The sequence below is a fragment of the Orycteropus afer genome, unplaced genomic scaffold (assembly GCF_000298275.1).
Source record: "Orycteropus afer afer isolate SDZICR_OR568_19922 unplaced genomic scaffold, OryAfe1.0 scaffold00321, whole genome shotgun sequence".
Classification (NCBI taxonomy): domain Eukaryota; kingdom Metazoa; phylum Chordata; class Mammalia; order Tubulidentata; family Orycteropodidae; genus Orycteropus; species Orycteropus afer.
Window position 1 is genome coordinate 3,114,599 of NW_006921908.1, and position 26,694 is coordinate 3,141,292.

At 37.1% G+C, this 26,694-nt stretch overlaps 1 protein-coding gene across 1 annotated transcript in view; it reads left to right on the plus strand.

Moving 5' to 3' along the window:
- Positions 1 to 26,694, plus strand: part of SLC5A12 (solute carrier family 5 member 12) — a 61,165-nt gene that overhangs the window by 25,211 nt on the left and 9,260 nt on the right. Inside the window, exons 5-11 of the mRNA XM_007951963.1 lie at positions 5,739 to 5,893; positions 6,011 to 6,151; positions 10,309 to 10,438; positions 11,494 to 11,582; positions 15,404 to 15,516; positions 20,520 to 20,587; positions 25,275 to 25,361. Of these exons, the coding sequence (XP_007950154.1) occupies positions 5,739 to 5,893; positions 6,011 to 6,151; positions 10,309 to 10,438; positions 11,494 to 11,582; positions 15,404 to 15,516; positions 20,520 to 20,587; positions 25,275 to 25,361 (783 nt within the window). The remainder of the gene's footprint in view (positions 1 to 5,738; positions 5,894 to 6,010; positions 6,152 to 10,308; positions 10,439 to 11,493; positions 11,583 to 15,403; positions 15,517 to 20,519; positions 20,588 to 25,274; positions 25,362 to 26,694) is intronic.

Below are 26,694 nucleotides of genomic sequence, written 5' to 3' on the forward strand. Positions count from 1 at the left end.
ACTACGGAAGTAGATTGCCCCATCTTCCTTCCAAGGAGTGGCTGGTGGGTTTGAACCGCCAGCCTTCTGGTTAGCAGTCAAGTGCCTTAGCCACTTTTATGTTGAGGAATGTCCCTTCTATTCCTATTATGCTGAGAGCTTATCAGGAATGGGTGTTGGATTTTATCAAATGTCTTTTCTGCAATGATTGATATAATCATGTTTTTCTTTTCCTTTGTTCTATTTAGGTGGTGTTTTAGTTACCTAGTGCCACCCTGACAGGAATATACCACAAATGGGAGGCTTAAACAAAGAGGAGTTTATTCTCTTAATGTTTGGAGGCTTTAAGTCCAAGTTCAAAGTGTCAGGGACTAGGGACTGGGTGAAAGCCCCTCAATCTTGGGGTCCAGCTCTGCCTCCTGCTCCCAGCCCACTGGAGCTAGAGGCATTTCTTCACTCAGACTGCTGCTGGCTGCTGAGGCTGACAAACCCAAGGTTGACAAACAAAAAGGCACAGTCCCGATGTTACCAAACCATACGTCAGGCCATTAATTCAAGTCCATTGTAAATCCCAAGGTTGGCAAAGCATGTCAGGCTGCTGAACAATGACATGGCTACATGCAGGGTACAAGCATGCCATAAGCTAGAGATCATTCTCCAAGGCTTCTGCATATATACAAGAAGCAGACTACATTACCTAAGGCACCATTCAGCTGCTCCCAGTAGATTCCACCATGGAGTTGATTACCAGTCTCATCACAGGGAATACCACATCCAGCTGCCCAGCCACTCAACCAGGCCCAGCCAAGTTGACACACAAATTGAACTACCACATGTGGTGCATGATGTTGATTGTGTTTCTAATGTTGAAGCATTCTTGCATACCTGATATGAACTCCACTTGGTCATAATGAATTATTTTTTTAAAATGTTGGAGTCTGTTGGCTAGGATTTTGTTGAAGATTTTTGCATCTATATTCCTGAGGGATATTGATCTGTAGTTTTCCTTTTGAGTGATGTTTTTGCCTGGTTTTGGTATCAAGGTTATGTTTTCTTCATAAAATGAATTAGGGAGGATTCCATCCTCTTGTATGTTTTGGAATAGTCTGAGTTGGATTGGTGTCAGTTCTCTGAATGTTTGGTAGAATTATCTGGTGAAACCGTCTGGGCCAGGACTTTTTTTTGTTGGTAATTTTTTTATGACTTGCTCAATTTCTTCTTTTTTATTGTTCTAGTCAACCTTTCCACCTTAGTCTTTGTTAGTTTAAATAAGTAGTGTGTTTCTAGTAAACTATCCATTTCTTCCATATTTTCAAATTTGTTGGAGTACAGTTCTTCATAGTATCCTGATATTTTTATTTCAGTTGATTCTGTTGTGATGTCACCCATTTTATTTCTTATTAGTGTTATTTATATTTTCTCCCTCTTTTCCTTTGTTAAATTTTCTAGTGGTTTGTCAATTTTATTAATCTTTCATAAAACCAACTTCTAGTCTTATTGATTTTTCCTATATTTCATGGATTTCTGCTTGAATCTTTATTATTTCTTTTCTTCTGGTGACTGTAGGCTTTTTTTTTTTTTTTTTTTTTTTTTTTAATATGCTCTTTTTCCAATTGTTGGAGATGTTGGTTTAAAGTGTTGATTTTGGCTCTTTCTTCTTTTTTGATGTGTGCATTTATTATTAGAAATTGGCCTTTGATCACTGCTTTTGCTGTGTCCCCAAGATTTTGGTATGTTGTGATTTCATTCTCATTTGACTCAAGGAATTTTTTAATGCCATTTTTTATTTCTTCTCTTACCCAGTGCTTCTTAAGGAGGGTGTTGTTCAGTTTCCATGTGTTTGCTCTTTTTCCGTTGATCTTGCTATTGTTGATTTCTAATTTGATAGCATTGTGATCTGAGAAGATGCTTTGCAGTATTTCAGTGTTTTTGAATTTATTAAGGATTGCTTTATGGCCTAAGATATGGTTTATCATGAAGAATGTTCCATGTGCTCTGTAAAAGAATGCATATGGTGCTGTTGTTGGGTGAAGTGCTCTGTAGATGTCTATAAGGTCAAGTTGGTGGATTGTATTGCTTAGCTCTTCTGCATCTTTGTTGACATTCTTTCCAGTTGTTCTATCTTTCATTGAAAGTGGTGTGTTAAAATGTCCCACTATGACTGTGGAGTCATCTATTTGCCTTTTGAATTCTGTTAAAGTCTGATTTATGTATTCTGAGGCTCTTTCTTTGGGTCCATAAATATTTATTATGTTTATGTCTTCTTGTTCAATTGATCCTTTAATCATTATATAAGGTCCTTCCTTGTCTCTTGTGGTGGTTTTTGTCTTAAAGTCAATTTGATCAGAAATTAATATTGCCACTCCTGCCATCAGGATCACTGACAGACGGCAGCTCTGTATGTCTCCTTTTTTTGGTGTTTTCATGCAGGTGCTTCTAGTAGTTGGAGTTCAGTCCACTTCTGTATCCTTCCTTTCAAAGCTCAGGGCTCCAGGATTATCTTCTGTATCTGTGTTAATTGGTTCCCCTTTTCTTTGTTAAAGAGGGTCTGTGTTGTCTGTCTGCTTATTCCACCATCTTACTAGAAACACTCTGGAAGTATTTTGAGGTCAAGGAAAATTTTCACACCAGAACAATTTTAAATGTGTAAAGTAATGAAATGGACATAAAATGATCAACATTTAATAAGTAAAGCCAAATCATTTTTGGTACTTAAGTATTATTATTATTATATAACTTTTGAGATTAAGAGAAAAAATAACTCCAAAGTTGTACCATAGTATGCATGTTAGTAAGGAAGTAATCAAAGTTAAAGACCCTATATTCCTTGAGTTATTGGGAATTTGGTTAAAATGTGCTTAAATTTTGACTCTAAATTTAGAAAAGCATAGGAAAATTTTAAGGAACATATTAAAATAAAACAAAGTATAAAAATGGAGTAAAAGAGATAAAATATCTCAACTGATCTAAGCAAGAGAAAAAAGAGGTAAAAAGCAAATAAAAATAAGATAAATAGAGAACATAAATTAAGATGCCAGAAACAAATCCAGATGTTCTAAAAAAATCACAATAAATTAAAAGATGAACTAAACTTATACTACTTAACTTGTTCCAGTGCTTTCAGTCTCTTCTTGCTCCCTGCACACCACACACCTCTGTTTAGATTCATCTTCTTAAAACGTCCATTTGCAATTGGCTGACATATTTCTCTTCCTACTTCCCAATGTTCACAGAATATAGTGTAAGTTGCCTAGCTTAGTGTGGAAAATCTTTCATTATGTGAATTCAGTCCACCAATCTGATCTCTTCTCACCTGTCTGTCATATCTCTCCTGTCTAATTAGTCAAGAAGCTTCATTTTCTCACTAAAAGTATGGGTTATTCATTTCATACCTTTACTCATATTTTGGTCTCTTTACTCTGATAATCATATGGATACACAACATAAGTAATATAACCAGTGGAACAAATTATAGAAAATAGTAAGTGTTTCCTGCTATCCAGGTATTTGAAATCTAGTGAGGTGAACATTAAAATCAAAACACAGACTGATTAATTATATAAATGACAAAACAAGGCATAACCAGTGTTATAATTAACACATGTGTGTGTGTGTATGTGTGTGTGTTAGAGAGAGAGAGAGAGAGAGAGAGAGAGAAGTGTCCTGCCTGATGAAGGAGTTGTGGAATCAGAAGTCTTGATGGTAGGTATACAATGTCCCTTTTGTTGAATAGTTGAGAAAGTGGTTTGTTTTTGTCCCTTGTGTAGTTCAAGCACTTATTTATGCAGGTTTTTGCATATCTAATGCCAGTTAGCCTCTGTAACATTTGTTGACATTTGGTCTTTGTATCACAAACATCTAGTATAGCAAATTACTAGGAGGTGAGGAAGGGATTATTCCTGGGATCATGATTTGAAGAGACCATACAAAGAAATATTTCTGGCAAGGATTTTAGTGTCTATTTTCTAAATTGAATTTTAATTACAAAAGAAATAATGGGACAATCCCAATATGCTATTTTTTCTGTGACAAAGATGAAGACTGTCATCTTTCCACAGATGTTCTTGACACTCTGGAGGAGTAAGAAGGGATGACAACTCTATCTTCCAATGTTAGAAATACCACCTCCTTCCATTTTTTTTTAGTGCTTATTAATTTTCAAGATATATAACTAATTTTAATCCTTCTCAACTCACTCGTTCCGCCTTCACCATAGCCCCAAGGGCTTCTGTACTTGGATTGCTACTACAATAATCTCTTTCTTTTCTCTTTCTATTTAGCCACTGGTTCTTCACAGGATTGCCTATAGAATTGCCTGGTGAAATTTCAAAAAAATGTTGAGGACTAGGCCTCACTCCAATTAATTCATAATCTCTGAAGAATACACTCGGACACTGTTATTATTATTATTATTATTATTATTATTAATTCTCTCAGTAACCATAAAAGGGAACCAGGTTTGAAACCTACTGTTCTAACTTCCTTCCTAATCATAGTAAGCTGAGTATGCCATTACATTAATCCCGTTAAAACTCTGCTTTGCTCACTTTACTACTTGACCATCTTTAGCTGCTAACTAGAAGGTCAGTGGTTGGAAACCACCAGCTGCTCTGCAGGAGAAAGATGTAGCAATCTGCTTCTATAAAAATTTGCAGGCTAGGAAACCCTATAGAGCAGTTCTACTCTCTCTATAAGGTTCCTATGTAGTCAGACTGTACTCAAATGACAATGGCAACAGGTAGCTCTTAAAGCTTCTTCTTCCATGAGTGTCAGGAATAGATCATTATCTTCTGGTTCCTTCTTTCTTGATATTCTATCATCTCTGTTTCTCAAATGTACTCATTCATACTACTCTTACAACAACAACAACAAAAAAGCCCCATATTATAGATGCCAGAAATTCACATGTTTATCCTTAATCCTCCACTTCCTTCTCAACTATATTCAACTATTCATGAATTATGTTGATTTTGCCTGTCAAATATCAAAGCCATTTTTACCCTACTTCAAACTGTCATCATCTTGGGCATGAACAACTGATATAAACTGAGGTAGTTTCCCAACTGGTTTCTTCTACAGCCTTGCAATCCTTTTCCATACATTCACCACTGAAATTATTTTGAAATTAAAAAAATAAATCTCTCATCATACAACTGCCTTTAATCCTCTCTCATTACTCTTAAGATACTATCTAAATGGTCTTGTTGGAATCTGTGCTCAGTCCTCTAGAAATTCAGAAGTCTCCCTTTGGCCATCCTACACCTCCCTCAATCTATAGGTTCCAGCTTCCTTTCATTTCTTCAGCATCTCTGCTTCTCCTTCCTGCTGCTCCCCTCCCCTTTTTGTCTTCTTTACCTAGTAAATTCCTACTCATTCTTTAAAATTTAGTTCAATCGTCGCTTCATCAAGACTAGACCAAGGATTCCTGCTATATACTCTCATAATATAGTCCCATAATAATCTGTCCTTAATTGCACTTTATTTAAGTGTTTTTACTCATTTTGTTTCATTAATTGTTTAATAAAACAGTTATAGTTTTGCCTAATATAACTTTCCCAAAAGAATATAAACTCTATGAAGCTAAGGAAAAACCTGTTTCTTTCTATTATTATTTTATTCCTATGCTTACCTGGGACATAGTAGATGTTCAGTGATTGTTACTAAATGAATGGAGAATCACACTAATAGAGAAGATTTGCAGAGTTGGAAGAGCTGTAGAGTTTGTCTTCAAGAACTCACATCCATTCTGTCCATTTCAGGGAGGATTAAAAGCAGTTGTATGGACAGATGCATTTCAGATGGTTGTCATGGTTGTGGGCTTCTTAACAGTTCTCATTCAAGGATCAGCCCATGCTGGTGGATTACATAACATATTAGAGCAAGCAGCAAATGGATCACGACTAAATATATTTGAGTATGTACAATATTATTTTTTTCATGTTTTATAAAGATTTAGATGAATGATCTCATCACCTAAAATGATATCTATGCATCAAAGGAATGTTTCTGTTCACTTCTCTCTGCCTCATAGCTTTGATGTAGATCCTCTCAGGCGACACACCTTTTGGACAATCTCAGTGGGAGGAACTTTTACATGGCTTGGGATCTATGGAGTCAATCAGTCAACCATCCAGCGATGCATCTCTTGCAGAACAGAAAAGCATGCCAAACTGTAAGTCATTCATCAAGACATATTTCTGCTTTCTCTGCCCTTTCTTGAAGGAGCTCTGGTGGCATTTTAGTTAAGGCATTTGGCTACTAACCAAAAGGTTGATAGTTCGGACACACCCACTCCACAGGAGAAAGATAGGGCAGTCTGGTTTTGTGAAGATCTACAGCCTTGGAAACCCAATGGGGGTCACTATGAGTCAGAATTGACTCGATGGCAGTGAGGTTTCTTTCCCCACCCCACTGCCCTTTATTGAGCACTTATTTATGTTTATTATACTGTGTATAGGATCTCTGGTAGCGTAGTGCCTAAGGCACTTGACTGCTCACCAGAAGGCTGTCGGTTCAAACCCACCAGCCACTCCTCGGAAGGAAGGTTGGGCAATCCTACTTCCGTAGTGATACTGCCTCGGAAACCCAAGGAGGGGTCGCTATGAGTCGGGGCCGACTTGACAGCAAACAACAACAACAACAATACTGTGTATATGTATACATGTATGTATTCATATATGTATATAAACCAAAAACCCAAGCTCATTGCCACTGAGTTGATTCTGACTCATAACAACCCCATGTGCTACAGAATGGTACTACTCTATAGGATTTTCTTGGCTATAATCTTTACAGAAGCATCTCACCAGACCTTTCTTCTGCAGTGCTGCTGAGTAGGTTCACCAACTTTTAGGTTAGTGGTTGGGCACAAAGCATTTACACCAGCAGGGACCTTATATATGTAGAAATACATATATATGTGTATACATTTATGTTTGTGTATCTCAAATGTTCATTTAGTGAGTTGGTTTAATTCAAGCAAAAGTCAACACTATCACAGTCACAATGGTCCCTTGGAACTTGTTGGCTATGCAAACTGTCAGAAAAGGAAAGATTCTCATCAAGAAAGAAATTTCCCAAGCATTCAGGATGCTGCTTCTGGCTTTACTCATCCCCACTGCTGTGAAAGGTCCAAAGCTATGATAAGAACTTTGTGTAAATGAGAAAAGATACAGAGAAGCACTCTTTAGAAAAGACTTCCCTGAGAGAATCAAAGATGATTTAGTTAATACTGTTCAGGAGTGAGAAATTAGTAATATGGTCAGTAGAGTTGTTTCAAGAGCTGGAGAGAAGATTGCTATAGGATGGCAATGAGATAGGGTCTCATTTGTCACACCACTGGAGTATCAAGGGCTTTCCTGGACTTTTGGAGGCCACTTAGAGCCAGCTCCAGATCAACCCTCAGGGGGCTCTGTCACATGCTCCTACAATAAGTTATGTTTGCTCAATTGTCTAAGAGCTTGATGTAATTGAAACTTTTCATCAGGGTTTAGGAAAATCTTTGCTGCTTGGAAAAAAAATACATCTTGAAATACACATAGGTGAATAGTTAACTAGGAGTGACTGATTATATGTGCATGTAATTGTGTGGCCAAGAATGCTGATTACCCACCAAGGACAGCTTAATCTTAAACCAGATCTTTCTTGCACATAGATATAATATCATTTACCAAGTCATTTGAAATGTGCTCTATGGAAGCTAATTTTGATTCCTTTTGCCTCTAGATTCTAGTTTATCTTCCAAAGCTGATGTTAATAACTGGTGCTAAGAGAGCAGGAGGAGTTGATGTAGAATATCATGTCCCTTCCCACCTCTAGCCCACCTTCCAGCTAAGATGAACACATCCACACAGAGTCAGGTTTATTCCATTACTGTTATCTTAGATTGTTGTCTCCATATCTCTTATCATATCTCAAAAAATATTATTTCAGTATTTATTACCTACCTTCACACATAGCATGTAATCTCCATGCAGGTGGCCTTTGTATTGCTCATTGATACAGCCCAAGTGTCTAGAACTGGGCCTGGTATACAGAAATGTGCTATAAGTAGTTTTTCTATGAGCCAATGAAGAGGCCTAAGTTAAAAACAAAAGTATTACCTAGCTCATAAAATAATCAAAGCCCATATCTAATGAAAAAGAAATTAACAAGTACAATGACTTTAATAATCTACACAATCTTGTCATTGGTTTCTTATTTTCCAATTAACTGGTGAGGTATTAAAATGATTTTGGATGATAACAGAATGATTACTACATGACTACATAAAACCAAAAAACAAACAAACACACACACTACCATTGAGTCGGATCTGACTCATAGCAACCCCTCCTTGGGTTTCCAAACCAGTATCACTACAGAAGTAGTTTGCCCAACCTTCCTTCCGAGGATGGCTGGTGGGTTTGAACCGCCAGCCTTCTGGTTAGCAATGTAATGCCTTAGGCACACTCATATTTTAACAGAGAACAACTTACTTGATTCTTACACTAGCTCTATAATAAAACATAGGGTAGGCATTTACACTCTTTTTACAGATAATATAATTGGTTCAGTGTCATATGCATTTTCCAAGGTCATACAGCTGTTAAGAATAAAGTTTTCTGACTCCAAGTTCAGTGTTCCTTAATTTTTTTTTTTTTAAAAAAAAGGAAAGAAAGAAATACATGGTGTAAAGAGTACAACCATATTGTAATGGATTTCTATCATTCATTCATTCAATCATTCAATAATTTATTACCTAAAATGAAATATTTTTTATATACTATATGTGAGCACTATTTCAGGTTCACTATTTTAGGAATGGAATAAATCTGACTCTGTGTGGATGTGTTCATCTTAGCTGAGAGGTGGGTTGGAGGTGGGAAGGGACATGATACCCTGCATCAACTCCTCCTGCTCTCAACACCAGTCATTAACATCAGTTTGGAAGATAGACACAGGGCAGTGTTTGTTTGAGATGGGAAACAGGTGCTGTACAAATTAATGTATTGTACAACTTCAGATAATGACAAATGCTATAAAGCTGCAAAGCTCTATAAGGAATAGAAGCTAATGAGTCATTATTTTGGATAGTTAGGGAGTCCTCTCTAGGAGATGGCCCAAGTAAAGATTTAAATAGAATTTGTCAGAATTATTGATATCAAGAGTACAACTAATGAAGTTATAGGTATTGATCATTTTATATACCAATTGTATTCCTAAAAGACTGCCTCTAAATGAACTCCCTATACACAAAAATAAACAGACAAAAAAAAAAAATTACTATAATATTCCCAAAGAAGTTGAATGACTACAAGTTACCACTGGTGGGGGGGTGCAGGGAGGTGGAGATTATAAAATATAAAATGAAACTCTTGCTAAGGGGACAATGCTCTAATGTGATTCATTTTATAAACGAAGACTTTGATTTAATGGTTTTCTGAAAGTCAGGTACACTGTTGCAGTGTTTTTGGCAATGAATATCCTTACATTTAAAGGTGGATGCATTTGAATCCCAGATGATTCCCTTCTAACAATGACTGGATCCAAGAAATGCCCAAGTGTTACTTTCTTGGCCCAATGTAACTCTTGCCATAATGGGACTTTTATTTTCAAAGGCCAGTGATGTAAGGCCAATCTTTCAGATCTCCCCTGGGATTATGAAATGACTCAGAATTTTACTTTGAAGGGCAATTGTGAATACAAAATAACCAGAGGATACTGCTAAAGTATCCCAACTGGAATTAACCGTAACTGTTTTGGGGAACAAAATTAATTGCTCCTGATATTAAAGGTAAAATGACTTTATCCATATTATGTTCTATTATCTTTAGAAAACTAAATTTTTACTTTTCATCTGAATTAATCTCCAAAGTGAATATTTTCAAAATTTGTCTCCTTCTACATTTATCTCGTATACTTCTGGAAGAAAAGATGTTAACTTGGCTTTTTTTGACGGTTTCAAGAAGTCAGTGAGGGAAAAGCACTTAAAGTTATATATTATGTTTGATTATATGTGAAATTTCATCCAAGAAAGCAGATTTCACATCACAAATACTGGGGCTTTTGGGGAAAAAAAAACCTCCCAATATAAAAAGAAAATCTTACTAGAATATGCCTTATTCAAGCATGGTAAATGGCTTTAAAATGTATTGTTCCTAAAACAAATAAAAAACAAAAAAAAATTAGATAGTATAAAATGTAATGATTTTGGAAGATGTAGAATTTTATTTTAGTAGCAATCCTCTCCTAAAAAAAAAAAAAAATTAGCTTTAATCTTTGGTAATAACCTTACGACACTATAATAAGACATAGAGGCTACCGGTAGGTCCATGTGCTCTTTTCCAGTGCCCTGTACTTTAACTTGCTGGGTCTCTGGATCATACTTGTGTGTGCTGTTTTCTCTGGATTGATTATGTACGCACACTTCAAAGACTGTGACCCTTGGACTTCTGGAATTATCTCAGCACCAGACCAGGTATGTGTTCCCTGGAAGGAATGAGAATACTTTTAGCCATCATCAGGTAATAAATACTGGGCCTTTCTCTTTGACTCGCTGGGGCACTAGCCACTTCCCAAATGCCAAGGACTTAGTTTCTTTCTTCCCTTCTTGGGTAATCTCATCACACACCAGTCTAATATGGGTAGTAAGTGTTTCAAAAGAAGATACTTCACCTAGTCCCTGAAGACAAGGTCTGGAAGACTAGGGAGAGTGGAGAGTAAGCTCAGACCTGTAGCTTTGGTTGTCCGTGTTGCCTTTTGACTCCTTTTTCTGCATGTGGCAAAGGTGATTAATGATGATTTATTATCACATTGAACAAAATGACCCTTGTGTCCATACAACATCATTCCATACTATTCACATAGGTTGAAAAGTCTCCATTTATAGAAAGCATTCTAATGAGGAGCAATAATCCTCTGCTTTCCTCCCTATGTATTCAATTGTCTTGGTCTGGTGGCATAGTGACTAAGGCATTTGACTACTAACCAGAAGGCTGGTGGTTCAAACCCACCAGCCACTCCTTGGAAGGAGGGTTGGACAATCTACTTCCGTAGTGATACTGCCTCGGAAGCTCAAAGAAGGGTCACTATGAGTCAGATCCGACTTGACAGCAGTGAGTTTTGTCTTAAAAGTAACCTTTTCCACTCCCTGGCTAAAGAGTAAGACCACACTATCTAGTTTCCCTCAAGACATATTTTAAGGTATTAAGAGTTTAGTTGCTAAATTGGGTTACTAGGCAAGAAAATGGCACACATTGCAAACATGGAAAAGGTAAAAAAGTCCCTATCTTGTGATGTTGGCTGTCTCCATCCCCTACAGCTGGACTTGAGGTCCACTGAGTGCATTGGGCTTAACTTCAATTATTGGCATCTAAAACCTTAGTCCACGAAAGATCCTTTTACATTATTATTTTATTTGTATTTATTTTTGCTTTTTCCCCATATCCTGTTCCTATAAGATTATAGTCCTATATTTCAGACACTGCTGATAAGATCATTCACCTCTTTTATTTTTTTTGGCCTCCTTTTCAGCTGATGCCTTACTTTGTCATGGAAATATTTGCCACAATGCCAGGCCTGCCAGGACTCTTTGTGGCTTGTGCCTTCAGTGGAACTCTGAGGTTAGTACATTGACAACACTTTGCTTTGATGATGATACAACAGCAAGTGCGATGATGATGATGTCTGAGCAAATTTGAGGCTGATCAGGAAAAAAGAGATGACCATGAGATAGTTTTGCACAAGAGGCTATCTCTTGGGGTGGATGGATAGACAGCTGCGTGCTGGGGGAGTTCCTGCACAGCAGCAGCTCTTCCAGAGGCGCAGAAAGCCAGCAGGCGGGGAAGAAGGCGCGGCAGACTCTGAAGATCTAATTAACCATGTTTATGTCATGTTTTCTAAGTTGATGAAAGTCCAAGAAAGCTTTTCCAGTCTATGATTATAGATGGTGATCTAGACACAATTTTGATTTATTTACGTTGTTGTTGTTATATGCCATTGAGTCGGACCCGACTTATAGCGACCCCTCCTTGGGTTTCCGAGGCAGTATTACTACGGAAGTAGATTGCCCCATCTTCCTTCCAAGGAGTGGCTGGTGGGTTTGAACCGCCAGCCTTCTGGTTAGCAGTCAAATTCCTTAGCCACTATTAAATGCTACAATTATTGAACCATTTAGGCTATATAAGTGGTAGAAGAAATGAAGTAGAGCTTCTGTTTTCTGTTTTCCTTTTAAATTAGCATTTTTTTTTAAGTAAATAAGCTATATTTTCACCACTGATTTGAAATGCTACCTTTATCATATACTAATTTTTTCTATGTATTCTGGACTTTTTCTGGCTTCTTTTTGCTCTATTTGTCCATAGCTATGTTAATAACTATATTACTTAATATCTTTTAGATTTTTTTTCATACTTTTCCTTTACAAAATTGCCCTGGCCATGTAGACTTTTTGTTGTTGGTTTGTTTTTTCGGTTGATTCTTTGGGGTTTGACTGCACTCAGTCATGATCTCAGTAAGTAATTGTGAGTTTTCTTCTTTCATAATACTTACACTGCTAAGTTTATTCTCTTCTGTAATTGTACTTTCAAAACAGTGATAAATAATTGAAGCAGAAATCATTGTTTTGTTGTGTACTTCAAAGGGAATGGTTCTTGGGTTTCACCATTAAACATGACATTGACTTTTGGTTCAAAATACATTTTTACATTTAAGTATATTCAATTAAAAATAATACACTTGTAAAAAAAATTAAGAACAAAAAGGCATTTACTTACTCTACTTTTAAGAAAGATTTCATCAGTAAGTTTATCAGTAAGGATATTGAATTTTGATAAAGGAAAATTTGGCAGTTTTGAAATGTATGTGTACATGTGTGTATATGCACACACCCATAGTTTCTTAGCTTCTGATTGGGAGCTCTGGTAGCATAGTGGCTAAGGCACTTGACTGCTAACCAGAAGACTGGTGGTTCAAACCCACTAGCCACTCCTCAGAAGGAAGATGGAGCAATCTACTTCCGTAGTGATACTGCCTCGGAAACCCAAGGAGGGGTCGCTATGAGTCAGGTCCGACTCGATGGCACATAACAACAACAACATATCAATATGTTGAATTTTTAAGATAGCAACATCCTAGTGAAAATTACTTTCACTCACTTTTGGTATAATTTTAATTTAGTATACTACTGAATTATTTTTACTAATATTCTCTCTAGGATTTTTCATCAATAACATAAAGTGATATTCTTCTGTGGTGTTGGTATTAGGATCTCAAGAGAACTAAGGACAGGAATAGTGAACACCAGAGAATGAAACACAAATAGGGGTGACACTGTCTTATTTTGTCCCTCTCTAAAAAGCTGCTTCTTCTTCTTCTTTTTTTTTTTTTTTTCTTTAACTCTTACTCTATGGATGACTATCTCTAGATGGGAGAAAGATGGCTGTCAACAGATTAATTCCCCTAAGAAAATAGTTGACTCTTTTGATTCCAACTCCAAAAACTCCAAGGAAGGGACTCACTGGACAGCATATGTTGTTGTCATGTGCCCTCGAATCAGCCCGACTCATAGCGGCCCCTCTTTGGGTTTCTGAGGCAGTATCATTACGGAAGTAGATTGCCGAACATTCCTTCCGAGGAGTGGTTGGTGGGTTTGAACTGCCAGGCTTCTGGTTAGCAGTCAAGTGCCTTAGGCATTATGCTACCAGATTACTCATGTTATAATCATTAGGAGAGTATGGTGTTAGGGAAAGGTAGTAGTAGGGATAGAATAGGAAGATGTTGAAGTTGCTCGATAGGAAAAAACAAAAACAGATTTCCAGAGTTTTGTAGCATATTTGAAATCTGAGAGTTAACTTATGGATAGATAGATTGCAAAATGAGCAGAAGTCCTACGTATCTGATCCTTCTGAGTCAAATTCAGCTTTCTCCTCTTTCCAATAGATTCTAGGGTTAAACCTAGTATTTGAAACTTCCAAATAATTTATAAGTATACAAACCTGTTGGAAGCATGGAGGTTTATTTTATTTTATTATCTTCTTTGTCTTAGTTTTCATGGAGCTGTGGTTAGGAAGATAGTCTGTCAAGGAATGCCTACTGCATCTTAATTTTTAGGAAAATGGGAGTAGTATCCAAAACACTTACTGTACCAATTCTTATAAATAGGGCTTGGAAAGTTTCTGCTTGCTACATTTGTCATTTAGGGAAAAGGACTCTCAAATTTTGCATAAGATGAACCTGGAACTATTCCAATTGATATGACCTAAAGTAGGCTAAAATTATATTATCCTGCATTATAGTAAAAAGAAAATAAGTTTAATATTTTTCTATATACTTTTATTAAACATTTGATACAGCTACTTTGACTCTTCATGTAAGCACTGGAGGATGCTAATAAATAATTAATAATAAACCATTAGCTAATAAATATTAATGAAACAAACAGCTAGCTATGTTTTATTTATCAACTTGTTTCTTTTCCACAAATTTCTGTTTGTAGTTGTAGTTTTATATCACTTGAATTGAATGTAGTCATGTATTATACTAGATAAAATATTACTGGTTGAAATGAGCAATTAAATAAGTTTGTATGTTATTCTGCAAAGAGAACCCATAGTTTCAGGTGCTCTGTCACCTAAGTGAGTTTTAAAATCATGGAATCAACTCTGGAAAGTCGGAAGGAGATATCAGAGTGTTTGTATGATTTGAGTCTTTGCCTGTTTCTCAGTGTTATTTCTTGCCCCCTTCTCCCTTGTTAATTGCATTCTAATCACACTTGTCTTCAGGATGTCAGATCAAACACACTCTTTTCCATCTCAAGACATCTATATGTAATTTTCCCTTATTATAGCATCTTTCTCCTATTTTGCATGGTTCCTATCAGTATCTATCTTCATGGTCACTTCCTAAGATTCTCCTAAATTCGTATCATCTTAGGTGTCTATGGGACATGCTCTCATAAAATCTTGATGTTTTCTTTCACAATAATTTTCATATTTATAAATAATTGTGTAATTGGTTTTTAAACGTCTGGTTTCAGGTAGAATTTAAGATTTATGTCTTTCTTGTTCACCAGTGTATGCCTATTATTCAGAATGAATAGGATGAAAGAATAAATTAATTAATAATTAATGAATGACAAATCATACTGACTCTTGGGTTAGGATATTCACTACTTCTCGCCTTAAGTCTGACCTGAACACTGTCTCTTTTTTTCTCTCTAACTCCATTTGCTAACTTCGTTGCCATTTGTGGAAGAATTGAAAAGAGCAAAGGAGTAGCTTTGATGAGTGAGTAAACAGACCATGTAAGTCCTGTGGAGCGCCAGAACAGACATGTCTCCATCTGTTTTCTGAGTCCTGCCTAGACTACCTGCTCTAGATGACAGGGCAGGCAGGTGGCTGTCTCATTTAGCCTGGACTATGTTCTTACTTTTCTCTCCTTATAGCACTGTGGCTGCCAGCATCAATGCCTTAGCAACAGTGACCTTTGAGGATTTTGTCAAGAGCTGTTTTCCCCATCTCTCTGACAAGCTGAGCACCTGGATCAGTAAAGGCTTATGTAGGTACAACCAGGGGACTTTCTATTCCATTCATGAAATTTACATGTTGCATGTCAAAGTCCTGCACACATTATTGAGGACACCCTTATAGGGACAAAAGTGCACCAAGATATATGAAAGAATCTCATACATAGGTTCTCACACTTACAAAGATACCAGGAAACTACCAGCTAGCTGCTGGACCTTATTTTCAGATGTTTTTCTGTGTTTACCCAACATTCTAGACTTATCACATAAACGTCTATTGATTACCCTTTATGTAGATCTATTCTAGTCCATCCTTCTACATGGGAAGACTTTCTGTTCATTATGGTCAGTCAATTTGTCTACTAAATGTCAAAGTCCTTTCTAAAGAATCCATTATTACCATATTCCCAGTCATCTCCCCTCAATGAATGACTGTTCCTTTCCTAATAATCCAGTATTATATCATTCATGGGAGCTCTGGTGGCATAGTGCCTAAGGCATTTAACTACTAACCAGAAGACTGGAGGTTCAAACCCATGAGCCACTCCTCGGAAGGAAGATGGGGCAATCTACTTCAGTAGAGATACTGCCTCGGAAACCCAAGGAGGGGTCACTATGAGTTGGATCCAACTCCATGGCAGTGAGATGTTGTTTATAATTACTACAATACTCATATTAAATTATAGTTTCAAAAATTTATTCCTTTTAAGTATAAATAAATTATATACTAATTTTCTTACACAAAATTTATGATGGAAAATGTATATATTCTTTAAATAAATTTGGTATTTATCCATCTAATTTTGTTCCCAATGTACCTGTGTCACTATGCATTCTTTGAAAACCTAGGTTTTTTTTTTTTTTTTCTTAATTACCTGTTCATATTTACCTGGTTTTGAACAAGTCTTTTATTCAGTAAGTGAAAATGTATTTTTTGTAAAATTGCATAATATTCCATCAAGTGCCTGATTTGCTAAGTGTTACTCTACGATTATTATTTTTTACTAAAAAAAAAAAGTTAGGTTTTGGTAACATTGTGATACAGATCCATACACAAAATATTTTTTGCATCTGTGACTTAGTAAAAACTTACAAAAGAAAATCAACAGGTAATATAACTTCATTTAGAGTTCTTGATAAATACTAAGTAATACATGGGCAATCTACTTCTGTAGTGATACTGCCTCGGAAGCCCAAGGAGGGGTCGGTATGAGTTAGTTCGACTTGACAGCAGTGAGTTTAGTTTTTGGTTTTATACTTTCAAAAGATCAAATTAATGTTTTATGTCTTGTAGCAATGAATGAAGACATATTTCTCTGTCTACATGTTATTATTTAAAAATTATTCAAATTCATAGGCAAAATAATGTCATGTTTTTTGCCTTTATCTGAATTTCTTGACTTACAGTGATTTTGAGCATCTTTCAGATGATAAATGGATAATTGTAATTCCATGTGAAAACTCTATGTATGCTCTTTTGTTCATTTGTTGAGAAATTTTATTATTGGTTTGTGAAATATCTTTATTCATGAAGGAAATGAAGCCTTTGTCTATTTCTGAATATTCCATCATTTAAAAGTAGGCACTTGATATGCAGAACTATTTATTCTATATTTAATCAAATATATTTATGTTTATTTCATTGTTTCATTCTTTTTTATACTTACAAATTCATTTCCATCCACACATATATTTATTTAAATCTATATATTTACTATCGGAAGGAAGGTTGGGCAATCTACTTCTGTAGTGATACCACCTTGGAAACCCAAGGAGGGGTCCCTATGAGTCGGATCTGATTTTACTTAAATTTCCTTCTAGATTATAAATAAATTAATATTTCCTGTGTAATGTTCACTCTAAATTGTTTGATTTGTGATTTGTGGTCAGGGTCCAACTTTTGTGTGTGTGAGTATGTGTCATATAGCCAACTTTCTGAGATACACTCATCCAATGTTACTCATCATTTTTAAATATTGTCAACAGTAATATATTGCATTTTTCATAAAGATATATTAACTATTAATATATCTGTTGTTGTGTTGTTGTTAGATGTCATGGAGTGAACTCAAAGAGACCCCGTGTACAACAGAATGAGACACTGCCTGGTCCTGTGCCATCCTCACACTCATTGCCATGCTTCAGCCATAGTTGCAGCCACTGTGTCAATACATCTTGTTGAGGGACTTTCCCTTTTATGCTGACTTTACTAAGATTGATATCCTTCTCCAGAGACTGGTCCCTTCTGAAAACATGACCAAAGTACAAAAGATGAAGACTGGCCATTCTCATTTCTAAGGAGTATTCTGCTGTACTTCCAAGATAAATTTGTTTATTCTTCTGAGAGTCCATGGTATTTTCAGTACTTTTTTCCCCAACACCATGATTCAAAAGCATCAATTCTTCTTCTGTCTTTCATATTCACTGGCCATTTTTCACTTGCATATGAAGCTATTGAAAATATCATGGCTTGGGTTAGGCGTACCCTAGTTTTCAAAGTGACATCTTTGTTCCTTTAAAATTTTAAAGGGGTCTTTTGCAGCAGATTTGCCCAATGCAATGCATTGTCTGATTTCTTGACTGCTGCCTCCATGGGTATTGATTGTGGACCCAAGTAAAAGGAAATACCTGGCAACTTCAATCTTTTCTCCATTTATCATGATACTGCTTATTCTTCCTATTGTGAGGATTTTTGTTTCCTTTATATTGAGCTGTAATCCATCCTGAAAACTGTAGTGTTTGATCTTCATCAGTAAGTGCTTTAAGACCTCTTTGCTTTCAGCAAAAAGGGTTGTGTTGTCTGCATATCCCAGGTTGTTATGAATCTTTCTCCAATTCTGATGCCACATTCTTTTTCATATACTTGAAATTCTCAGATTTGCTCAGCATACAAATTGAATAATTATAATGAAATGATACAATCCTGACACATATTTTCCTGATTTTAAATGATGCAGTATCCCACATGTTGTTGTTGTTGTTATGTGCCGTCAAGTTGGACCCGACTCATAGTGACCCCTCCTTGGGTTTCCAAGGCAGTATCACTATGGAAGTAGATTGTCCCATCTTCCCTCCGAGGAGTGGTTGGTGGGTTTGAACCACCAGCCTTCTGGTTAGCAGTCAAGTGCCTTAGCCACTATGCTACCAGAGCTCCTGTCACATAGTACTTGCTATCTACTAGACACTGTCTTAGGACTTTATATATGTTAATATAGTGATATTTGCTGGATAATCCATTTACTTATGTCTAGTCCATTCCTAAAATGTAAGATCCTTGGGGTCAGGGATCACATTCTGATTTTATAGCATTCCTGTTTATTGCTGTTGTATGCTGTTGAGTTGAGTCTGACAACACTATAGAGAAGAGTAGTACTGTCCCATGTTGTTATTTTGCCATTGAGTCCGACCTGACTCATAGCGACCCCTCCTTGGGTTTCTGAGGCAGTATCACTATGGAAGTAGATTGTTCAATCTTCCTTCTGAGGAGTGGCTGGTGCGTTTGAATCACCAGCCTTCTGGTTAGCAGTCAAGTGCCTTAGGCACTATGCTATCAGAACTGTCCCATAGGATTCTGCAATCTTTTTTGGAAGTTTCCTGGTAGCACAATGGTTAAAGCATTCAGATGCTAATCAAAAAGGTTAATGGTTCAATCCCAACAGCCTCTCAGTGGGAGAAAGATATGGCAGTATGTTTCTGTAAAATAAAGATGTACAGTGTTGGAAAAGCCTATGGGACAGTTTTACTCTGTCCCATAGTGTTGGTAAAGAATCTCTGGTGGTGTAGTGATTAAAACATTGGGCTGCTAACCAAAAGGTCAGTGGTTCAAACCCATCAGCCACTCCATGAGAGAAACATGAGGCAATCTGCTTCAATAAAGATTTACAGTCTTAGAAATGCTATGCATCAGTTATACTCTCTGATTGTGAGTCAGAATGGACTCAGTAGCAGTGGGTTATGGTGTCACTCTGAGTCAGAATTGAACCAAACCTAATCCACTGCTGTGAAATCAATTCTGACTCAAGATCACTAGTTTAGCAGCCAAGCTAAACTGTAACCATTAAAACACCATTGCTGTAATATCTGAAAAAGTGACTGGTATATGGTTATTATTCAGTAAAACTGAATTAACAGTTACATTGGGAACTGGGCTGGGTATATAGCTGAGAGAGTATATTTAAACAGGAATGAGCATAATGATATTTTCTCCATTTCATCACTGTGTCTCTTTCTCTGTCTTTTTCTCCCTCTTACTGAGTTGATGGATTAGAATGAAAATTCAATTGACTTTTAAGGTGATATTTAAACAAAGCTGTACAAAAAAAGACAATGCATTTGTAAGATGATTTAAAAGGAGATATATCTTTACAAGGAGATGAAACATATACCCTGATTCATTGCATGACCTCATACAATACTAGAGGTCCTATGCAGGGGGCTTCAGAGCAGGTAATTTGAAGGCCCCTCAGGGTTCTTCAACACAGATATGTAAATAAGTAAGTCATCACACGATATACTAAGGACCACAGGGATAGTATACCAAAGTGGAAAAAAAAGGCAGATTTGCAAAATTTTAAAAGTGGCATGTGCACACATTGTTTAGCCATTTTAAAGATTAAAAAAGAGAGAGAGAGAGAGAGAGAGAGAGAGATCTGAATCCTATAGGGATTAGTACCTTCTGTTTCAACTCATTGCTGGTGAGTGGTTAAAACTGGAATTAGTTTCCTAAGTCTAGGCTAGTGCTCTTTCCATGCTATCATATTTTTGGGCAGATGATGGATCTATATGATGGACTTCTTGAATCCTGGGAAGAATATCCTTGAGGCTGGCTTGCAGTCCATTCTACTTGATCTGGGAAAGCATATCCTTGAGAGAGAGAGATCCTAAGCCCTTCTTGAGGCTTCTGCTGGCTGTTTGGGGGTGACAGTCAACAGAGATCCCTTCTGATAGGTCTTACACCAGCAATACTTCTGAATGGGGGCTCAAGAAATTTCCTGGAGCCAGCCTGGATGGTGATCACAATTTTTCTTTCTTTCAGGTCTCTTGTTTGGTGTGATATGTACCTCCATGGCTGTGGCTGCATCTCTCATGGGGGGCATCATACAGGTAATGAAAGAGAACAAAAACACTATTGATATCATAACATCTTTTCCCCATTCTCTTTTCTAAAACCTTGTTTACTACTCCAAGGCCCAAATGCTCTGACTCACTGATGTTGTTGTTTGTTGTTGTTTGCCGTCGAGTCGGACCAACTCATAGCGACCCCTCCTTGGGTTTCCAAGGCAGTATCATTATGGAAGTAGGATTGCCCAACCTTCCTTCCGAGGAATGGTTAGCAGTCAAGTGCTTTAGGCACTATGCTACCACTGATACCAGGTCAAAATTATACACCCTATAAAATATCAGCCAAAATTATTGCCAGAGGGGAAACTGGTAAACCAATAAGGAGGTTCAGTTACAAGATTCTTGGTGATAAAAGTAGAAATCCTCTTAAAAGTTGAGTCTGAGAATGTATGATTTTACAATAAAATAATAATAATTATTATTATAGTAAATACAATAATAAAAATTAATATTTTTGCAACACCTACTATGTTCCAAGGATATCTGTTATTGTTGTTAAAGCATTGGGCTGCTAACCAAAAGGCTGGCAGTCCAAACCCATTAGACACTCCTTGGGAAAAAGATGAGGCAGTCTGCTTCCATAAAGATTTACAGCCTGGAAACTCTAGGAGGAAGTTCTATTCTGTCTGATGGGGTCACTGTGAATTGGAATAGAATCAATGGCAGTGGGTGGGGACTATATTCCAGGTACAGTCCTAAATGCAATATCTTCATTTAATCTTTACCACTTCTCTATGAGGTAGTATGATTGATGTACTCATTTTACAGATGAAGAAACTAATTAATAAAGATATGAAGTCATTTTCCTAAAGTCACTTACACTGATGAAGTTGAGATACAAACTCACCTCTATTTATTACCAAGGTGAAATGCCTCCCATATGTCCAACTCCAAGTTCCTTAGAATGACAGCACTGGAAGGAACCTCAAGGAGAGATAATCTTCCCAAGAGCTTCATTTCGTAGATGATTACATAAAGGTGAAAATGACATGCTCAAGTTCTCACAGCTAGTTACTAGATGAGCTAGGTTTATGAACCAGGTCTCTCTAACCAGCAGATCCTTCCTCACCCCCCAAAAATTACCCAGTTCACAAAGCAGCATCAGGTTCAACTTCAAGCTTCTAAGCCCATCTTGTAGCATTGTGCAATTTGAACATTATCTGATTTTGTTGGCATAGAATGGGTTTAGATGCATATTGTTTAAATAAAGAAATGGATGAAAGTGAGTGAATCCTAATCATGGCCTTTTATAGATTCTAGTTCACAGTGCAATGTATCTTATTTGAACCTTCTAATGACCACTTGCATTGATTGAATAATTTTCATTTTAAGGTTCAGGAAACTGAGACTGGGAGATTTAAGTGGCCTACATAGGAGCAGTAGTAGGGCTAGAAACCAGGTGTCCTCTCTATGAAGTTATGAACTTCCCATTTATCACAAGTACGTGATAATCTCTTTCCAATTTTTGAAGAATTTTGGTATCTACTTTCCATGTGGCAGAATTGGCAAGGTAATGAGGTTTGCATATAGTGATCTCTACTGCAGTGCCTAAGGCATTTGACTGCTAACCAGAAGGCTCATGGTTCAAACCCACCACTCACTCCTCAGAAAGAAGACTAGGGAATCTACTGCCATAGGTACCACCTCAGAAACCCAAGGAGCAGTTGCTGTGAGTCAGAAATGACTCAACAGCAGTGAGTTTGGTTTTGGTATTCAAGGAGGCTATATTTTCCAGTTGCTTCTGATGCCAGGTGGTCCATTGCTTTCTCCCTTTATCCAATCATTACTTACTTAAGGATGTGTCATCATGTCCAATTTAGTGAGAATGTGAGTCATCAAATTGTTTTCTTCCAGATATATTTGCATTTAAGGCTCATTTATGTATGAGATATGGAAAGCTTCAGAAGAGGCAAGGACTCCTCCAAAGCCAGCAGTCGTGAGTGATCTGCTGAGTCCATTTTCTTGATTTAGGGTTAAATATGTACCATACAATTCACATAGTTCAGGAGATGCTGACAGACAAGAAATGAAAACCCTGATCTTTTGTTTCTTAGGAGAAGTTTTTATTTCTAAGGTGGCCCCTTCATTTCCCTGAACACATCTGACTTTGACAGGCATAGAAAGGCATCTTTAATTTCCCTATTTGATTGCCCAAATAGCTTTGCTCTATTGAATATAATGGAAGCACTTTTATATTCAGATTTTGCATATGGAAAGACTGAGTCCTGTAGGTGTGGGAGATGGAAACAGATTCTTAATTTCATGTTCACAAAACCACATCACACTCATTGTGCTTGTGGGTGGCACTGAGTGGAGTGGAGGGAAGCAGCTTTCAGCTCCTTAAATATAGACTCTTTCCATGCTTCAGTCTAGGATGTTACAAATTATGTTCTAGAGAATATTGTCCTGCAAAATGCTCAAAAAGAAAAAGCAATCCCAAAGTCAAAGATGTCTGTGAAATGCTACATACTGCATTCCCCTCTCAGAGATCCACAATACTCATTAGTATATGGGATGCTCTAGGGAGTCCTGCTGAAAAGAAACCTGTATCACTAGATATGTGACCACAGAATTGTGTGTGGGGGCTGGGAGCTGGGTAACACCAGCAAAAATCTCCTGTCAACTAGTGTTTCTCAGAACTCCTGTTGGAAAAGCATTCTATCCAACATTCTGTCTCAGTAGTCAGAGCATGTAGTATTAACAGTATTAATAATAATAATAGCAACTACCATTTTCAGAACTTATCATACACTCCATAGTATTTAGGCATTATTCTGAGCTTTCTTGTGGATCCCTAATTGCCTTTTCTTATCTGCCTCCATCTTGCCAATTTTTTTTTTTTTTCTGCAAAATTGACTTTTCTGAAAATTAACCTTGAAAAGTAATCATTTCAATACATTGTGGCTCATCTATCTGGACAAAGGAGGTTACATTGTGACTGGAGGGGACTTTATTTTTGCCCCATTCTTTTTGTTTTTTACAGAGGAAGAAGATAATTCTCTAAAGTAGGATGCCTGTGAGTTAATAACAGGAGACTCATTAAACTCTATTTACATGTGGCAGTTCCATGATTAGAATGATCAGAACCCCAATTTACTATTTGTTCACTGTATTCTTTCTAAAACTCTTTTTGTTTAAGAAGAAGAGACTGTGGTGGTGGTTTGTTCTCCTGACATTTCCAAAAAGAGAGGGAGAGAGAGAAAGCCCACTGTTTAGAGACAAAAACATACGTTTTAGAGTCAGACCTAACCCAAACCAAACCCACTGCCACTGAGTCAATTCTGACTTACAGTGACCTACAGGACAAAGTAGAGCATCCCCATAGGGTTTCCAAGGCTGTAAAGCTTTATGAAGTCAACTGCCTCATCTTTCTCTTGTGGAGCAGCCACCGACTTTTTGGTTAGCAACTGAATGCTTTAACTACTGTGCCACCAGAGTTCTTTTCTAGAGCCAGACAGTTGGATTTAATTCTTAGCTCTGCCACTTTCTAATTAGAAGTAAACCTTCAGCAGCTTTTCTGTAGGCTCCAATTAACTTATCTATAAAATGGGATTAGTGCCACCTACTAAACAGGATCATTATGAAGATTAAATGAGATAATTTTCTAGAGTGCCTAGATACTAAAAACCACACTCATTGCCATCAAGGTGACTGCAATTCATAGTGACTCTATGGCACAGAGTAGAACTGTTCCAAAGGGCTTCCAAAGCTGCAAATCTTTACGGAAGCAGTGCCTCATCTTTCTCCCATGGCAAGTGGGTTCCAGTGGCTGACCTTGGTTCGCCCCTGAATGCTTTAACCACTGCACCACCAGAGCTCCTCTAAGTACCTAGATAGTTCATCTTAATCATCTGGCATGTAGGTGATACCTGGCAAGAACAATATGTAAGGAGTACCCTTTGTAAAATCTTTAGAGCCTCACAATCTCAGCCATTTAATCTCAAAGCCCTAAAGTTTCAGAACTGATAGAATGAGATGGGGTTGCATTGCAGAGTGCCTGTGTGTGTGGATGTGTGTTGTGTGTGTGTACACATACATGCTCACTTTATGTGTGTCATAGCATGTGCATTTGCAAGACTCTTGGGACAGTGAATTAGTGAATTGACAGTTGTTTCTCAATTCATTGGATTTAGCAATTTAGAGAATTCCAGATAAGGAAATTATTTTTAAACTCTCTCATTCCCAAAAGAGATCAGAGCCATAAGTGCAAGGAGGAATAAACTGGAATATAGAGTGTCCAGTGCTGTACCCACAGTGTGTCAGCTTAAAATTTTGACATCCTAGAGGTGTTCTGGATGGAGCATGGTGAGGACAGCAGACAATTATTATGATCAAAATTATAGAATTGTTCAAACTAATTAGAGCAGCTGATCAACTGTGCAAGACATGAAACTAAGTTATAAATCTAATTCTTTGGTATATTTTGAAAAACCTTTTTGGTAAAACAGAAAATATAAACAAATAAATGGCTTTCAGCTGAAGGCAACTTGCCTCTCCCAAGAAACCTAGAAGAGAAATGATTCCGGAAAGCATATGGTTGATGAGTAACTCTGTTGAGGCTAGGATCAAGACTTTTTCCAGGTCCCAGGGAGGGAAAGGAGTAGTGGTCCCAGGTGGAGCTTGGATGCAGTGGATTAAGGGGCTTTTTCTGGTCTACTTTGTCCCGCAGGCTGCCCTTAGCATCCATGGCATGTGCGGAGGACCAATGCTTGGCTTGTTCACTCTGGGGATTGTATTCCCTTTTGTGAACTGGAAGGTAAGAATGCCATATCCCTTCTCATACTTCCCAGCTAACACTGGGCCCCAGCCATTTTCTCTCCTCTCACCCCACCTTGGAAAGTTTGTCTTTACCAGGAAAAGAATGGTGACTTCTTTCCATAGAAGAACTAAACAAAACCAGAGCCTGTCTCTGACTTCAGTGAAGACTTTTAGAAACTGAAAGCAGATGGGGAGAGTTAATCATGAAATACTGCATGCTACGGCACAAAGACAGATTCTTTCAGATTTAAATTAAAAATTTTCCTTAAATGAAGGACCCCAAAAATATAATTTAAAATAAACATTGAATTCAGAAGCAGTTTAATTAAAGCACAATTGTTAAAACTTAAAAAAATATATTTAATTTTCAGTTTTTCTGTAAGTACCTAAAATTACATCTAACTTAATTAAACTAATTAACCAGTTTAAGAAGGGGTGAGGGGACTAGCATGGGATATTCTGACAAATTGATAGCAGGTCCTTAAGTAAATTTTGGTGAATGTGTAGTAAGTATACATCAAAGTAAACACTTATTTGGAAAAATAACAACATAATATTTAAAAATATTTTAAAAGTCATAATTATTAATTCTAAGAAGAGTAATTTTTCATTTATTGACATCCACACACCTAAATGCTTGTATTATTTAGAAGTCTTTAGACATGAGGAAACCTGGCTCGACCAGGATCATCACCTTTTATTTTCTGGTCTTTGCTAGACTATTGTTTACAAGGGAAATAACTTACTGTGTTTTTACTGTTTCTCAAGATGTATTTCCCGTAAATGACAAGGATAGTAAATCTACTTGCTGGTGTTTGGAGTCTGTGGACTCTGTCTTTATTTACGGCCTTTAGGGTACTCGATGAAGCTTTAGCTACGGCACCCCTTACTAGGTGTCTGCGGCTATCTGACCCTTATTGGGCTTTGCCCTAGATGAATCCTGTGGAGCTAGGCAAAGAGAGGGGGCAGGGTAGAGAGTATTTTGACATTTGAGCACTTCTCCTGCATCCTGTTAGGAGAGGTTTTGTCTTAACAAAATTTTCTGATTTTAGTTGACAAGGATAGTTTGGACTTTGGAGAGGCAATATTAGGGAAGGCAATATTCCAGCCACAGAAAAACTACCTACTTTAGTACATTCTTAACACTGATTTGTTAGCTATGTTAATTAATTATGGTCCTTCTATTAGTGAGGAAAACTTGTTCTAGGTAGAGTAATATTACAAATTTCTGTCACCCCTGCCTTTGTCATTGGCCGTGGCTGACTCCACTTATCAGTCATGGTTCTCCTTCCCATGGAATGTGGACACAACCTCGGAATCCATCTTAACCT